General features: G+C 39.7%; 1 protein-coding gene across 1 annotated transcript; it reads right to left on the reverse strand.

Moving 5' to 3' along the window:
• Positions 1 to 13,070: 13,070 nt before the first annotated feature.
• LOC147889099 (rac-like GTP-binding protein 5) lies at positions 13,071 to 16,422 on the reverse strand. The gene is made up of 7 exons (XM_087391764.1): positions 16,046 to 16,422; positions 15,788 to 15,875; positions 15,550 to 15,659; positions 15,257 to 15,320; positions 15,072 to 15,136; positions 13,907 to 13,972; positions 13,071 to 13,677 (listed from the first exon to the last, which is right to left on the reverse strand). The coding sequence occupies exons 1-7, from the start codon at positions 16,142 to 16,144 to the stop codon at positions 13,573 to 13,575; spliced, it is 597 nt and encodes a 198-aa protein (XP_087247890.1). The 5' UTR covers positions 16,145 to 16,422; the 3' UTR covers positions 13,071 to 13,572.
• Between the last annotated feature and the right edge of the window lie 2,132 nt (positions 16,423 to 18,554).

Genomic DNA, 18,554 nt, shown 5'->3' on the forward strand with positions numbered 1-18,554 from the left:
AATACAAACTCTTCACCACTATATGAACTCTTCACCACTATAGGAACTAGACTAACTTGAAAACAAATGTGACCTAAACTTTAATAATCCATTTCAAACATAAAATTTTAGGTTCTTTTAAGAGTCTTGAATTGTTGAGATTATTTATAAGTATATACAATTATTCAATGATCTCTCCAATTTTCATAAACTTCGGGCCTTTGGTATGTTGCTCCATATGTGGTTTGGTTGGTTACCATACTTAGTTCTGTAAAATGCAAATGCTATCTAAAACTTGCCATTGTTTAAGCATATTTGAAGCTGTTATGCTTTTAGACATATCAATGTTTAAATCACTAACAAGTAATATTGTGTACATGTAATTATTTTATATTTTGTTTATCATTTTCTATAAGAATTATTTTTTGGTGGTCTATATATATTAAAATATTATATTTTTCATTTTTCTTGCAAATTTTAGCTTCTATAATTGCTATGCCTTCATGAGAGTATGTCTCAAGTAATATACATTTGTTTATTAATGTATAAGAACCTATAGCAGAGATAAGTTTGGAATTGTGTTGAATTTGTAAGGTTAATACAGATCATATTTTGTAGTTCTAGTTTCTTATAAGCAAATAACTCATACTAAATTTGTAGTTCCTTTTATGTCTAGCTCGTATTGCGGCAAGGACCTTGTGTTTAAAGGTCGAAAAAGTATACATATGTTCTTATATTTTTTGTTAGTTCTTTTATAGTTTGCCATTTTGTTGTAGTATTCAACCTTTCCATTTCATTGTGAACATCTTTCTCTGTGGTAAATTTTTCATGTTTGTAGTGTCTTGGGTAAGTATAGATTGTCATAATTTTTATTCGCAAAATCTATGTATGCAATTCCATGCATGTGTAGATCTTTTGGTGGGAAATCTAGTTTGTTCATAGTGTGTCCTTGTGCTCTAGTGATTGTTATTACATCTATTGGTTATCTAGGAAATTGTTCACCTACTAGGATGCTTGTTTTTGAAGGTCCTATTTGCACTTCTTTATAATTCTGAACATTTAAGTCCAATACTTATTTGCACATCTTTATAATTTTGAACATTTAAGTCCAATACTTATTTATCTTTATGGAAAAGGCATTAATGTTTTTAAAAAGAATAAACATGTTTTCTTTTATTATATTAAAAAAAGGAAAATAACTACAAAAATTGCTCATATTTAGAGGGCACACTATCCATGACCTTCACCATATAGGTAGAAAATGAAAAAAATATAGACACTGAGATCCTTAAGATAGGAACCCACAAGTGACGCTATATGTTCCATATCAACTAGCAAATATTTGATCAATCCTAGCACCAAATTTTCCTGAAATCCCACCTTTACACCCACTTTAAAGACTAAGTCATTACAAACATTCCAAAGCAAGAGAAGAACTATAGCCAAAATATGTTGCCAACACATAGCCAATGTAGAAGGTAACTCTAGGGTGTCTCCTAGCACCACTAGCTTCCAGTTAGTTCTTAGATAAAACTTGCTCATTAACCCCACCTTTCTGATAGCCCCCGTCACCACACACCATACCCTCCTTTCCACCACACATACCCACAACAAATGCATACTATCCTCAATACACCACCACACAGAGGAAAAAAAGGATTCAGCTTTGACCACTTGGTCATTCTCCCCCTCAAAGGCAACTGTTTATGCACAATCTTCCAAAGGAAGAAGCTTGCTTTTCCTTAATAAGAACACTTCCAAACATTCATAATTCTCTACCTCCACCATTTTTGGGACCATTTCATCATCGATTTTTCATTTAGCTTGTCCCACAACATGAGGCTCCTATAGACAATCCTAGTAGTAACCTTTCTTAAACTTGTAGCACCAAAATTCCATAGTTCACCCTCCAAGCAGTTGAAGGGATACAATTAGTAGGCCAACCCTTAGGGAAATTCTCCAACACACCATTGATTAATATAACCTCTCTATCAGATAGCCCAAAATGCTCCCTAAGACACCAAACTAGCCTCCATCAAGCTCTTCTAAGATCCCACAAATGCAGCCAAAGTTGCACTCCTTTCTTGTATGGTGACTTGGTAGCCTACAGATGCATCCATGCTAGCACTTTAGCTTGGTAATTCATAGATTATCTCCACCAAATCCCTTCATGCAAACTAGCATGCCTCGAAGCCGAATTCTACCTTTCCATTGCATCATCCTATCACACATCTTCCAAGCATTCAACATCCCAAACATATTTGACCCACTAAGTTGTATTAGGAACCAAGAGCACAAATTATCATACTAAAGCATGTCCTTCCACTTCCCAAGTCCTTCCCCTTTGCATGTTCCAAGAACCACTTCAAGCACTCCACCCATGGAGCTTTGCACTAAACACCCTTGGAACAGGGCATAATGCCATATGGTGGGATTGGAAAAAAGGATATTGGATTTCCAAATAAGTGCATATAACCTTGAACACTCCAAGTTGAGTAAAGAACTTGCTGAACATATAAGTAGGAGTACTTTGGAAGATGAACATGACAAGCCACCTCACTATCTTCATAGGAAATCACCCTTTCAAGCTTAAGCTAATTATACCTCTACCCCAAACAATGCTGCTCAAGGACTTGCTGCTCAGTAACCTTCCTCAGATCTTGTTTTCTAGACCTCGGGTGTCTCATCTCATGAACATGATATCTTATATTGACCCTTTACAACGTGCTCCCCTAGTGTTCCCTCACATGCTACGGCCAATGCTTAGAGATTAGACATTGTTGATGATGCTACTTAGAGGTTTGCATTTTAGGTCCCCTCATGCATCTATAGGAGTGACAAAACATGTGTGCCTCAGGATCTATGGAGCACTCTATGGTGGGTGAAACCTATGTGGAAACATGATGAAGAGAGTGCTCATGACATGTATCTCAAGTCAATTAGGTTCCAAGATAGATTAGCTTGGACTCATAAAAAGAATCTTGAGATAGTGCAAAGTGCTTGATTGATATTACTTCAAATGAACCTCCCTTTTATAGGTGAGGGTACTTACATCCATTTGCTTGCTCATATGTGGGATATCTCCTCCATGCCATGTGGCAGCTTTCCCTTTGCTCATACCTTTGCTCTACATGTGCTCATGGCACCACAACTCTCAACACCTCCCCTTGGTGCCATAATCCTTTGGCTACTGCAAGGTGGTCAGATGTGAGTTTTTACATGTCAATACCTCCCCTGGGTGCTTTCATAGCTACTCTCAGGCGATCAGGCTTGATTTACAAAAATATAGGCAAGGTTGGCAAGGATTTTACTTTTCAATGCTTCATGTCGATGTCGTTGTCTTCTTCTCTTAACGTAGCTTGATGCATGATGCTTTGTTCTTCCATGTGCCTTAATGATTTATGTGTGGATGCCATGTTTCGGGCTATGGTTATCTCGTACACTTGTGCTTTCGGCTTGTTTTTTTTACATCGATGTTTGCATTCATGCTTTGCTTTTATAATCAATTCAATGGAAAAAATTAACATCCTATTGGTCATCATATTTGAATCCATAATGACATGTCCCTCTAAGATATTGTGAACTCTTCTAGTTGTATCTAGAAGAGCTTGTATGGGATTCTATATAAATTTACTAAGAACAGCAATTGAATATGAGATGCCGAGCTTGGTATTGATTACGTGTCGGGCTTGGTATTGGTTAAATAAATCAAACTTCCAATGAATTGTTATTATTGTTGAGGATCTGCATTAGTTTGTATCTTAAGTTAAAAGTTTTATATTTTATTACATGGGAGAAAGTTTTATATTAATTTCCTTAAGAGTAGGAAAGGGTTTAAGATCGTGCATGCAAATTTTCTTCACGAGTTTCTGAGGTACTTGCATCATATCAAAATATGCAGCTCTTCATATTTCTATGCCAAAAAATAACGGAATTCTCCCATGTCTTCAACCTCAAACGTGAGCTAACTTTTGACTTCTAAACTAGTTTTCCATTGGATCCTGTGATTATCAAAGCATCCACATAAGGGACAAAAAGCACTATGCCATGTGACGTCTTCTTGATATATAAAGAAGAATTTGGATTTGATGGCTAAAAATCCATACTAATAAAGTTACTGTGGATCCCATAATTCCATGCCCTAGGTCCCTTTTTTTATCCATACAAGGATAGAAGCAATTTGCAAACTTTTTGCTCTTGGCCATTGACAACATACCGTTTAGGTTGTGCTATGTAAACTTCTTCTTTTGAAAAACTATTTAGAATTCATTTTCACGTCTATTTGATGGATAGGCCAATCAAAGTGAGAATCTAGAGCAATAACTACTCTAATAGTAGTCATTCTTATAACTAGTGCTAGTTTTCCTCATAATCTATGCTATTCTTATGAATAACCTTTGGTAACTAATATGGCTTTGCAGTTATCAATTGTAGAAGAACCTTTGGCAATCTTGAGAAATGGAAGAGACTAAATGAACGTGGGAGCTTCGAATGACAAGAGTTGCAAAGAGAAAGAGGACCCCCAAGGCTCTAATACCATGTCATGAAAGAAAGGAGAGTGCTCAAGTGACAGGAGAGCTCATGTAGAGGAAAGAAGACAATGGACAATGGAGAATGGAGGACCACACAAGTGTAGAGTCAATAGACAAAAATATTATATTGACTTTCAACATCACAAAATGATGGAATGCTAGAGGGAGCCACACATACAAGGAGGTGCCCACCCGTTAACTAGGCAAGCAAGGCCTCATCACCCAATCCAAATCCTATCCAGTGTCCAAATTGTTGACGATGGTCTAAATTGCACCATATCTCTAGGGCATTAGGGGCAAACCATAACCCTAACCCTAACCCTAAGGGGTTCACCTGTATATCTTCATGTTCAAGTTCAATACAACTTAGTGTACAAGTAGCTATATCGTGTGCACTCCTCTCTCTCTCTCTCTCTCTCTCTCTCTCTCTCTCTCTCTCTCTCTCTCTCTCTCTCTCTCTCTATCTATCTCTCTCTCTCTCACTCACTTTCGCTATCCTAGTATCAAAGTTGATGGTGCTCCCACTCCCTTTGTGAGTATCAAGCCCTCCTTCCATGAGGCATCTTCCATTGAGAGAGATTTTCTTCTAAGAGAGTGAAATCCCTTGCTTCCATCAAGGCATTAAGCTCTTTATTTATCAAGGCACAAGCCCTCTCCTTGAGGCATGTTCATGATTCCACTAGCTCTACTTTGTAGAACTCCTCCTCCTCTTCGATTTTTTTTAGAAAGCTCATCATTCCAAGCTATGGAGAGTGAGATATGATGATTTTAGTATTGAGGTTCTTTATGGAATGTTCTCATAGACTCTATTCTCTAAGATTTTTCATTTTATGAGTGTTTTGAGACATTTGCAAGGTTCAGTGATTCCTTTAGTGTTCTGAGAGGTGAGGGAATCTCTGCATCCTCTCCTCTAGTTTAGTTCTCTTCTACATCTATGCCTTTGGTTCGATTCATTGAGAGAACTAGTTAGCCACATCTTTGGCTACCTCAACACAATACTGTTGGGAATGTTTGACAATGGCAAGATGCTCTGTCAACATACGTCGCCAATATCGTGCATCGCCTCCATTGTGTCTTCATGCCACCGACTCCTTCGTCATGGCTCCATCGTCTTCATCGACGTCCAAGCTTTCCATGTGCGACACGTGGTAGATAAGCCCACCCTATGGTTAGGTCGACGTCACCCTTAAGTTGAGTTAGTGGTCACAATATTGCCACATGGCACCCTTATCTCTACTACCATGTCAGCACTCCAGCCAAGCACCATGTCAACATCCAATCATCATAGCCACGTGGATACCACATTAGCATCACAGGCCCCAGTGCAACATCAACAACCTTGTCATCTTGCCATGTCAATAGGACAGATGGCTCAGCCATGTCACCAGTGCCATGTAAGCAAATGCACAGCTTTGTAAGCAGCATTTGACCTGTCATGCCACATTACTCCATCCACCATCATCATTTTGTCCTCTCTTCTTTCGATGGCCGTATCTTTTGATCCAAAGGGAATTTTGCAGCGCTCCAAACAGAAAAAATGATCAGTAGCTCGTGCTCTACGTGCTGATATGCCATTGACATTTCCATAGGTCAGCATCATCAAATCATCATCATCATCGAAATCGTTTCCTAATCCTTTGCAGCGTACCCTGCACATAAAATGAAACCAGATAAAATTCATTTGCTACAGTTTGTGCTTTGACATGTGGTCTAGATGTAGACTAGCACCACCATAGAGGAGATTTAACTCCACCAAGCCAAGTCAGCCATTGCAATGTTACCCGATTAGTTCCCGCCGGCATCATTCCCATCGGATCTATCATCGGTACACACATTGACACATATGACGCCAATTTAGCTCTTGGCATTTGGAATTTCATCACTCAGTGTGACACTTGGTAGAGTTATCCTCTCAGATTTAGGATGGTTGCATTCTTCTTGCACACACACATGCCACCCATGTATAGTCATATTTATTAACTATTTCTAGCTTTGGTTCCTTGCACATATCCATCAACCTTGTACAACCTCTTGGCTACTCCCAACAATCAATTATCATCATCATTTCACTACATGCTTGATACTTGGCACACAGTTGTTCTCACATCACTTGGTTTTGAAAGTTTAGCATAAGCCCCCTAGTGGCAGCTCACACACAGTGTTGTCATGGGTAGACACTCTCGTCAATACATGGGTAAGCCTCTTGCACAGAGCACCAGACCTCCAACATGGAGCTATTCACATCACACAGTTGATGATACACCAGTCATGACTCCGGATGAGATAAATGAGTGGAAACAGAACCTTCTTTGACCATTTATTGCCACAGGGTATGTACCGGTTTATGATGCAGACTTGAGCCGCATTGGTCTTGAGAGACCAGATGCAGATGTACCACATGTTAGCATGGATCAGCCCACGATTTCTAATCATGCACATTCCTTGGTAAGCCCTCAGCATGAGGTACACTTCTCGGTAAGCCCTCACCATGAGGCATATTTGACGGTAAGCCCTTAGCACGAGGCAGTCTCATCTACATCAGCACAGTCTGATTTTAGTGATGTACAGCCATCACTCTCATGCATGGATCAAACTCCATCTACTGGCACAATAGATGCAAATACACAGCAAGAGTTCAGTTATAATCATGCAATTTTTCAGCAAGTCCTCAGTACGAGGCACTCACATTTTCTACCGCATGCATAGATTCGTGCCACAGTGCATCCAGCTCTTTAGGTGATTCCATTCTAGCATCCACCACCACTGCTACTTTCACCTCTAACATAGAGCATATCTTGGACACAGTTTTCACAAGAAAAACACATCAGCAGATTAATCTTCAGGACGTTCCAACATCGGCTCAATTATGCCGCTTTGCACCACCCTTGGATCAACGAATCATTCCTCAGCACGAGGATACCTATGCATCTGTGCAGTCATAGCGCCACTTGGGGAGACTCAGTGTTTCATCATGCACTTATGGCTATCGTATATAGTCCATACTTCATGCAGATTAGTGGTTGGATCCATGACTTTAGATCAATCTCTTCATCAGCATGCGACACCTCATATGCCTCGGGACATACTCAGTGTTTCATCATGCACTTATGGCTATTGTATACAATCCATACTTAATGTAGATTAGTGGTTGGATCCAAGACTTTAGATCAGTCCCTTGACTAGCATTCGGCACCTCGTATGCCTCGAGGACATATTATGCATTCTCAGTCAGGCTTCTAGGTGTTTTTATTGTCAGCTCCTTCTTGATGAGCCTATGACAGATGCTACATCCCATGCCGATGGATGTTTAGCCATGCACACAACAGACGACCTTCAGCTCATGACAATTGAGCATACATGTTTGACATGTTGCCGTACCTTGTCAGTTTTATGGGCCTCTTCTTCAGCAGAGCAGTGTATCATACCTATACCTTTGGTCCTAAATTTTCAGCCTAGGACGCCAACTCCCTTTAGTAACAAAAACCTATCAAAATCTTGAGTATGAGATGAATTTTAAAATATGCCATAAGTAGAAACTAGTCAAATTAACATGGTTGTGTTCTACACTAAAAGAGCTTCAAATATGCCTTTACACCATGAAATTTAGGTAACACATGAAAAAGTTACATTAATTTGAAAGGAGATGGGTTTTCATATTTTAGTGTATTTTTTGTTCCCCCCCCTCCCTATCCAAAAGACCCCCTGCCTTGGGCCTCACATATTATGAAAAATATGTACAAATCTTAAAGTCTTGCATATTTTTCAAGGTATATGCCTTATATTTTGTGGAAAAGGGGACATGATATTGTCATATTTTTCCCTCGCATATTTTAAATTTTTTAAAGGAAATCCATGCATATTCTATATGGATCTTGCCCCCCCATACCCTGGATTTTAGACAAGGGTAGTAACATAATACATTTTGAGTTGGCGCCCCAAGATTTTCAACCCCTAGAACACTCTATCCACACCGACTATGTAGTCTTCCTTGACCCCGCATCATTCGATAGAGATTATAGTTCTATTGCAGCATACCTCACACATTGCTCTCAATTCTTTTGGGTTAGTGACAGCCTCGTATGTCATAGCCTACTGGATTCTTTCTCCATAGCTACATCGACTAACCTCAGATCCGGATGCCTCTTCTTTAGAGCAGTTGCATAGTCCACGATGACTCATGACATGCTCAGCTTTGACATGATCAACATGCAGCCATGCACACAATTCTCCATGCAACCATCTTTCAATTGACCAGTCTTTGATCCAGGTGGACTTGACTTTCTGCACATTTCCTTCCTCTTCCTTTCTACCTATCTTCAGGGTTTTATTCCCAAAGGCAAAGGATGACCCACAACTTAAGAGGGAAAATCCACGATATGTACATGATCATAAGTTGTACTCATTGTACATGCTTCCCCTATGTAGTCACTATGCTCACATATGCACATACTACTCTGATTCTTTTTAGTTTTCTTTTACAGTTTTGGATGCTATCATATGCACCAAATGAAATCCACAAAAAGATATTGTACATGCATGCTCTACTTACCTAGTGCAATTTAAGAGGGGGTGTTGAGGATGGTGTAAATTGCACCATATCTCTATGGCATTAGGGGCAAAACCTAACCCTAACTCTAAGGGGTTCACATGTATATCTTCATGTTCATGTTCAATACAAGATAGTGTACAGGTAGCTATATCGTGTGCACTCATCTCTCTCTCTCCCTCTCTCACTTCTGCTATCACACATCCACCAATGATGTGAATGTAGATTAACACAATACAATCATAATGATATACAAATCTCAACATTAATATTATTGTTAAAGTTTTCATAAGCATAAGGAAAGTATAAATACAAAGAATTATGCTCATTCATGTAGTCAAAAGGATTACAACCATGGCATAGTCAAGCTCTAGACAATTGAGGGGTCTGATAATGGGAGTAATTTAGACACACATATTTTTTGCTAATTATCTGAATTGTACCTATAGAAGCAACTAAATCACTAGGAAGAGGCACTTCTTACTCCCATGAAGTCCCCAAGCCAAAGTGTTTCACTTAGAAATATGTAAGTATATCACAAAGGTTCAAATGGAGGGTTCTTTAATTCAAAAAATTTAAGATAAATGTATTTACATGAGTGAATCTTGAAAAGAGAAAATAAGTTTGTATAAATAAAGGGTCCTTTTTATCTATTTAACATTTACAGATAAGGGGATTTTTTATATCCCCTTTTAATGCACGCAGTATATTAGGTTTCTTAATAGTGCACCCCCTTGGGTCATCATGCAACTCTCAAAACATGCAACTTCCATGATCACAATGGACATGATAGGTCATGAGGAGCTAGGTTGAGGCCTAGATGGTTCTAGGTTTGTACTTGGGACAACTCCCATTAATAAGTATATAACAACGGGATAACAACAAGTGCACTACAAGATTTTGGGTTAACTATTAACTCCATCTCCACACACCTATGAGGTGATCTTAAATCCAAATTGCTATTCATACATATGCCTAAAACTTAGAGGCCTACTAGAGCATATTAGGGATGATGTGGATGAAACAAGACAACATACTGCAAAGGTAACAAGGTTAGTATGGTGGAGGACAATGATCCATTAATATTTTCCTTAACCCTAGAGAGATATATGCTTTGTTGCATGCATTGTATGAGCGTATGAGCTTAAGATTATGCTAATTTTTAGAAAATCCTCTCAAATCTAATGCATAAGATGTAAGTGCTAGCCAAGTTACTAAAAGAGGTGTGACAATTACCATGGTCCAATTTTGTAACTCTTAAAATGTTTGGATAAAGCATAGAGAGATATTGAGGAGTTTGATTCAATCCAAAAAAATCTCATTTTCCAATCCACTATTCCTTAGAGAAAGGTTGCTATGTTAAGTTAAAAGGGACTTTCTTGAGCAAAAGGAAAGCAATTATAGGTAGTTAAGAACATAGTATGGATAAGGCACCAAAGGCGCTCAATAAAAGTATGTTTCAACTCACCTGGATCTATTTGAGGCCCAATGATAGAAAAAAATGTTCCTAAACTCTTGATTGTAAGGTTCATACCTTGATAGGATTGTGGAGAATTGGTTGCCTTTGTAATAGATGGAACATTTAGTGGAGCACCTTATCTTGACAAGGTTAATAGCTAATAATAAGTTGATACATCCCGCATTGTGCATATTTCGCCTCTCTTCTCTTCCATTTTTCAATGTGGTATTAGAGCTGGACTCTTTACCACTTTTTCATTCTTGCCATTTGTGGCCTGTAAGAGCTGCCCAATCTAGTCCCTTTCTTCAACTTGCTAGTCATTTTTCTCTGTCTTTCAAGTCACTCAGTTAGTAGCTATACTTGTTTGTCACTTCTCTATGAAGCCAATAAGCTGGCAAAGCTTAGATTCAAGTAAATAAGGCAGAAGCAGTTTGTAGCAAAGCCTCAAACAAAGCAGCGTAGCAAGCATCAAGCAGCCAACGTCAGCAACATAAAGAGTAACTTGCAACGAGGTGTTAGCAGCACCAATGCCTCCAATATGTGCTTGGTACTCCTGCTGCGACTGTTTCTTAGTTGCTGAAGGTCTTGCACTGAACGTTTTCTTTAAGGCACTATGGGTTGGCAGGAAATTTCTTTTATGTGTTGTTCCATCACGTTTGTTCTCAAAAGCAATATTTGCAAAGACTCTAATTTTATAGTTGCCATCACGTCCCTCTATCTGGGAGTTATTCTGGATTGTGAACGTGCCTTTCATACCTTCTATGGAAATCTGTTGCAAGATGTACGTTTGATTCCCAGTTACAAGTGTTCTTTTGGCTGAGGTTATAAGGTGCCTCACCTTTTAACATGTGGTGACATTTTGTTTATTGACTTGTACATAGTTACTATGCAGACCATATTTCTTTAACCTTCTCAGTGCAAGGAGCTACTTTACTGTGAATTATTTTTTCTACGACACATTGGCTTGTTGACTGCTAGTGAGAAATCAAAAATCAAGGCCTTGCACATGCTAAAAGGAGAATAAGTGTTACTAAAGGTACACACACCCAAAGAAGTTGGTAAAGACAATTCTTGAATGAGTTACTAAAAACTGGAACTGAGCAACAAGATCTATAATATCTGGTACATGCTAAAAGAACAGATATTACAGGGTGTATACACGCCCAAGTAATTGGGCAAAAATAAACTGCTTTATTGAAAATTTTGTACAACCACCCAAATGCTACTACCTTTTTTGTGTGTAATCAACTCAACATATTCAATGTCCACCTCCATTTTGTAGCTTTTCAAGAGATATCAACCGTAATTCTTGAGGACAGGCTTAACCATTAACCATGCCATATGTCAGCAGACATCTTTCAGAACCCCAACAACAAAGATAGATTTACATGGGTAACACTGTTAAGTGAAGCTTACACCAACAAAGATGGATTGAAGAGCAAAGTCAAAAAACAGAAGGTTAAACTGTGTTGTGAAATTTACACTAATGAAACAGTAGGTAACCCTGTGTACAACAATTAAAACACCTTAACATGTACTGCTATATATACAGCACGATAATGCCATAACATGTACTGCTATAGGTAAACACAAAAGCAAGGAACTGTGTGCTCACATACGAATAGCGAGTAGGAGAATGACACAGTGGTGCCTCAATATAAGACTAATCTCTCATCTAGTGCTCACACCCAATAATTTCAGTAAACACCTTGTTTTGCATTTCTCCCCACATAAATAATGCAGAGACTTGCAACAACAGAATTATGTCAGTTTAAATAAGTAAATTACAGAGCACAGGCGTTCCAACAGGACGAAAGCCCACGTTAATGTCCTAGTGTGTGCCTCCATTCAATTTTACATTAAGCAGATTTTGAGTGTTGATGGTGAAGATCTAATATCTCCTAGTGCAAAGAAGGATGCATTTTGTGCGTTTGACTGCCACTTTTGGTGCCAGGTATACATCATTTCTTATGAAGGATCATGTGTTTCATTTCATGCCTTAAAAGTATTTGCTGATAATCTTACATGGCCACAGATTATTCACATCTAAGCTGAGCTCACTAAGATAATGGTTCTGATTGCAGACTCTGGTCTAGGCATAAAAAAGGCCATCTGCATTAAAGCTTTTCCAAAACTATGATGACATCGTTTCACATTCTGCAATTTTCCAGCAGATTTTATGCACAGTAATATGCATCATTTTCAAACGTAGGAAGAGATATGTTGAGCATGATTTTTAGTAAATAACGATGTGAAAATTTCCCTGGGGTTAAGGCCATGATATGTGACAACCATTCTTTCACAACTCACCCTTAGATTATGACAACCCTTAAAGCCCCTCTCACGTTACCCTTCTATCATAGATTTCTTTTAAGGCCCTAGCACAATTCCCATAACAAGAGAACCCAACCAAATGCTATGGCTTTGCCTTTGGCATGCCAAAAAGCAAGTATTTTTAGCACATCAGTTGTGACACATGTCCTATATCCCAAAAAAAACATGGTGGTCAGAAATCTGCCAAAAGCAGTACTTTACATCAATGAGATGAAGTTACTGGAAGTGAAAACCCGTTCTTTTGAAGAAACCAATGGACTCATCCTAGTATAAATATTCTTTAGCTGCCCTACCTCATGTGAGACTTGGCAGAAAAATAAGACATCCCTTTAATCTGAGGCTGTGCTCAGAGTCCAATAAAAAAGAGGCGAAACCCAGCTTCTAAAACATAACGCTAAAATTTCACCTAATATTCTCTGATATGAAGCGTTGCTTGCTGCAGGAGGATGTGCTGTTTAGGCATTTGACTTGAATATTAAATTTTCTTTTAAGCTATCCTGCCTACTTGCTTTTGTCTGATCTCAAGAAGAAACCTTTACAAGTTGTGCATTTGCCTCATGACAGAAGAACTCCAGAGAACCACACATGTACATTAAGATCTGAAGCATGATAAATAAGCAAACACAAATATCCAGACCCTTCATTAACAGGATCTGGCCTCTCCATACAACACTGTATTGCAGCCATCAGCTGGCTTCAGGGGACACCCACTAAATTGCTTCTCACAACACTGTGCAATTCTTGTGATGTGACTTCTTCTTTCTCTTTTTCTGTTTGGGTGGCTGCAATACCACTTTTATGGCAGCATCAAAGACACCCTTGACATTCTGCCCAGCAAAATAAGCATGTTGACACAAGTCAGCATATCCAATACAAATAGTACTCTCTTCTACCTTCCTAACCATGCATGTTGAGCAAGAATCACTTAAACGTGTTTCACAAAGCAGTTTTAAAAACTTAAAAAAAAACAAAGCATAAGCACAACCCTTGAGCTTCATTAAAACTCCAAGTCTGTAACTGACACTGTATGGAAATCTATCCAAAAGTTCAACTTGCCTGCTGTGTTTTCGAGCTACATTCAATATAAGCAGCTGCCCCAATCTGTTTCTTTAACTGCTCGCCCTGCAGAAAAGTAAAGATCCATAGCTTATTAGAAAAAACTTTGGACGCTTATACCAAAATCATTGTTCCAAATCGTTCTGGAAAAATCTGAATTCCCCAAATCAGAACATAAATTACAGTTGAAAACTAAGATACTGACACGACTCCCTAGTTAACTGGCCCTGGACAGCTATATAATCAAAAAAGTTTTATCAGGGTGGCAAAGGATAAGCCAATATATGAAAAGGACTTTGCCAACAATTCAAAATAGAGCTGAAACATCAGCGACCAGTTAGTTGTTTAAAAGAAATGGCAATCGATGGCAGACTAACCCTGACAATATATAAATATATTTACCTCGTTTCTTAGTCAACAAGAGATTCTCATATTCATGTCGAACTCAACTACACATTAAGAGCCCATCTGTCTGATTTATCAATTCATGTTCAGTCTGTTAAGAAGTACTTTTCACCCATTGGTCTGAAGCTTGCTTTACATCTCACATCGTCCAACATATGGATGCACATATTGGTCATAATGCAGTAACATCTCAAAACCTATCGACTCTTTCAATCACATTTCATACATTATTCATGTAACATTCCATGACGCACTTAAATCAGACTTGTCCATTTAAAAAGCACATGGAGTATCAAGCACAGATAATAAATAAAGCTTACAATCTAAAATTTAAAAATGTCAACGTAAAAATTTCACCTTTGATTTTAAATTCTCTGTTTGGAGCTACCCAAAGGAACTAAGAATCTCATGCACGTGCGCACAACATGCACATCCACACATGGATGCAGACCTATGCATGTACCCCACTTAAGACTACACCCCACAGCTTAGACTCGAATGTTCAGCAGCTATATTCCGTAAGCCCATATAGTTAAATTGATTCCCTCCTATCTTGCCATTCTGTAGATTTCTTTAGCTTTCTTGTGCATGTAACATGTTCCACAAATTCATTAAACGACCCAAAACAATTTCACATCAAGGAAAAGTTCAATGTATGGTGTTGAACATCATTTACATTAAAACTATTTCACCTATTTCATTAAATGGCCGAACACAATTTCACGTTAGGACCTGTCAAAGAGGTTCGCGTTAGACATACTTGAACAGTTGAAATGGGTGTAGCCCCTGGGTGATCCAGAAAAAACTGCTTGTCATCACGCAGGTCTGCAATTGCCACAAACAAGCATCGGTGGAATGACCGTTGATGACACTGTGTATAATACATCATCAACATCAAGCCAATTCAACGGAAACCTAATGTCAGTGAGATTTCAGGTATGTCACCTAATTTAGTTCCAACGAGAATAATTGGCACGCCAGGGGCATAATGTCTCAATTCCGGGATCCACTGCAAGCAAGAAACAGTTTAAGAACACTTAACTCTGGAATCGGGCATCCAATGCAAGCAAGGAAACAGTTAACTCAGCCTTCAAACTTATGTGCCCTCTCCAATGTCCGCAAGAGGCACGTTTTAACCGAGCTATCCAGTTCAAGATTCATCCGTCAATTGCAGACTGACAAGTTTCCATTACTTCAAAAGCTTGCACAATGTCTGAAACACGAAAGGACTTCCATACCTTCTTGGCGATATTCTCATAGCTAGCTTTGCTGATGAGCGAAAATGCAAGAAGAAATACATCTGCGCCTCGGTAGCTGAGAGGACGCAATCTGTTGTAGTCTTCTTGGCCTGGCTAGGTAAACCAAGGTTAATTACAAAAGAAAAACATAATTTTATCGTCGCTATAGAGGAGGAAGAACAAGATAGACAATAAAGGACTGCTTCGCATGGCTGATCAAAAGCGATGATCACATCACCTGCAGTGTCCCAGAGCCCGAGATTGACCGTGTTGCCATCGACCACCACATTAGCGCTGAAATTATCAAACACGGTAGGCACGTAATCCTACCGTGAGACCCAAGAAACAAATGAGGCCAGGGCAAAGAGGTGCCTTTACAGCCCAAAATACTACGAATTAAACCGTTTATGAACGTTCCCCTTGGGTCAAGGAAGACGGACAAGTAAAAGAAGAAGAGAAAAGCACAAGATCTGTGGAGGAATTGGATGTTACTCACAGTGGGGAAGGTATTGCTGGTGTAAGAAATCAGCATGCAGGTCTTGCCAACAGCACCGTCGCCTACCGTGACACACTTTATGAATCTAGATGTACTCATGGTAAGGTATTTACCTCTCCCTGACTAGTACGAGACTGTCACACGCGTTTGCATACCGGCGTGAAAATCCGAGAAAGATAGAAGTGGGGAGCACAATTCGGAGCAAACGAAGTGGTGGGAGGTACAGCGAGAAGAAGATCCGCTACGTTCTCTGCGCCAAAACGGAGTATGGGCATCCACATTTCCCAACCAAGCTCTCGCCAACGCTCAACCCACAAGAGAAGAAGAGTCTCTCTCTACGTTGGAGGTTCTCTCTCTCTTTCTGCCCCTTACTGACCCCCGCCCACCCCGTCCCCCCCTCTCTCTCTCTCTCTCTCAACTTTTCTTCGTGTGTCGCTTTATCTCCCCTTTTGTTCTTCTTCTTCCTCGTTGTCGTCACCGCAGAGGAATTGCCAGGACACTCTCTCTCTTTCTTTCTCTCTCTCTCTCTCGCATTGTCGCTCTGCCTCTCTGTCCCTCAGTGCGAGTCTCGTGAACTTTCTGCGTCGCACACTCTGTGTACCGCTCTCCGAGAGTGCCTTTATATCGCTTGCGGCGTGTCTTTCTCAGAGGAGAGGGGAGTGAGTGGGTTGCTTAGCTGTGAGGAGGATGATCGGAGCAGCAAAGAAATGCATACATACCAAGGAGCCCACTATCCACCTCAGAGTCTCAGAGTGAGTACAAAAAAAACAAAGGCAAAAACGCATCCATGTCCATGTGGGTAATTAATGGTCAATCCATCCCCAAAGCTTGTAACCTCCCAACCACGCTACAAGCTCAGAGCATCCAACACGTTTGTGTTCTTTTTAGCACTAAAGAAACCTGCAATTTTTGGAGGATTTGACACTCAATTGCGCTCATCCGAGACAATCCGATCACCTTCATGCGAGTGTTAACAATAGCACAACAAATGACAAGCTTCTCCGTCGGGGACTTCTACGCATTGGAGCTTGCACTAGATCAATGGATTCAATCTCAAGTCTTGCAAAAGCTTATGCATGATTCTAGGTGGCCAATCTCAGTGTGTTCAACCATGATCCCACTACTAAGTCTTGCAAAGTAATTCTACGAGTCTGCCCTAGGGCCATGAATCCCAACGAGTAATCTCCATCCATCAAGGTCATTACACACTTTGGATGCTTTGGCCACATGCCTTCCAAAGCTAGCTCTTGTGGCCACTCTCCAGACCACGAACTTCCTCTTATGCATATGAATGGTGCCTACTCGGCCAACTCATGGCAGGGTCTCCATAGAGGCCACTCAAACACTACGTTGCAAAAAACATGACCAATTGGTCACTAGCTTTCTGTCAACGACGTGGATTAACGGAGGATTGATCCTAGGGGGCATGCATAATGGTAAAGCGTGCCACGGGCACCTTTCCTAAAAATTGCCATTCGGTCGATATTTGACAATCTATTTATAACTCTAAGTCTGGCTGACAATCCCGTGCAATTTGAGGTGATGATTACCGAAGCAACAACATCCGCCTTAGGATTTAACGGCCATCAAACATTACCATCCATTCACCGTTAGATCGATATTAAGATCTTACTGTGAGAAAAAGGCACGCCTCATCCATTAGATTTATTTTTTGATCATGTGGCTATAAAATGGCGATTCTTGCGTATTGTCAAGTGCACATTTTAATCCACGCTACAAATGTTGCAAAATGGACATCCTAGGAATGACTTGGGGGTTGCACGCACCATTCGATGTCTGCCACATGGCCACTACCTTCCTCCACGATTGGCGGACCGAGAATTGAGGCGGGCTTGCCATAATCAATAAGAAATTGGCTTAAACAAATGGCAAGCCGGTGTCGATTCTCTATTCCATCCAACATGTGCCTTGTCCATTGGTTACACTACATCTCAACAAAGCTAGCCTAGATAAAATTTAGGAAACATATGTTGGATCTACCAATCTCACATATAGATAATTACTTGCACTTATTAAACACAAAAAGAAGAATCCCCAACTATGGTGAATATAACATGGATGGGCAAGTGCATCATCCATCTCACACTTCCATTCCACTCTCTTCTCTTCTTGCCTTTTAAGCAAACCAAGAGCCCACCATGGCTAGGATTCTTTCACTTCACAAAGAGAGAACTTGGCTTAAAATCCAAGGCTAAAAAGGTTTCTACACTCTACATCTTTTTCACGCCACCCCTACTATTAATGCATGTGTGGAACCTCCTACTTGAATTAGTCCACAATACTAACCATCAAGTCAAAAGCATATTGTAATGGAAAGAAGGGTCACATCATGTTCATCAAAATCAATTTATTTGAATTCTTAAAGTTACAATCATGACCACTAAACGGCCAAACAAATATTCAAATATTAAATTTCATACATATATTAACAAGGAACATAGGCATCCTAATGCATGCGAATGAGGGCAACCTAATACATTTTCACCTT

The sequence above is a fragment of the Dipteris shenzhenensis genome, chromosome 20 (genome assembly GCF_047967505.1).
Source record: "Dipteris shenzhenensis isolate YYH24624 ecotype China chromosome 20, Dip_SZ_1.0, whole genome shotgun sequence".
NCBI lineage: Eukaryota > Viridiplantae > Streptophyta > Polypodiopsida > Gleicheniales > Dipteridaceae > Dipteris > Dipteris shenzhenensis.

What these genes read in the sequence shown, in the direction of transcription:
- LOC147889099 (XM_087391764.1), bottom strand. Translation starts at nt 16,144, where the DNA reads ATGAGTACATCTAGATTCATAAAGTGTGTCACGGTAGGCGACGGTGCT. An exon ending in ATGAGAATATCGCCAAGAAG is followed by an intron (nt 15,321 to 15,549) that starts GTATGGAAGTCC and finishes TCTTGCTTGCAG; the next exon opens with TGGATCCCGGAATTGAGACA. An exon ending in TCTCGTTGGAACTAAATTAG is followed by an intron (nt 15,137 to 15,256) that starts GTGACATACCTG and finishes TGGCAATTGCAG; the next exon opens with ACCTGCGTGATGACAAGCAG.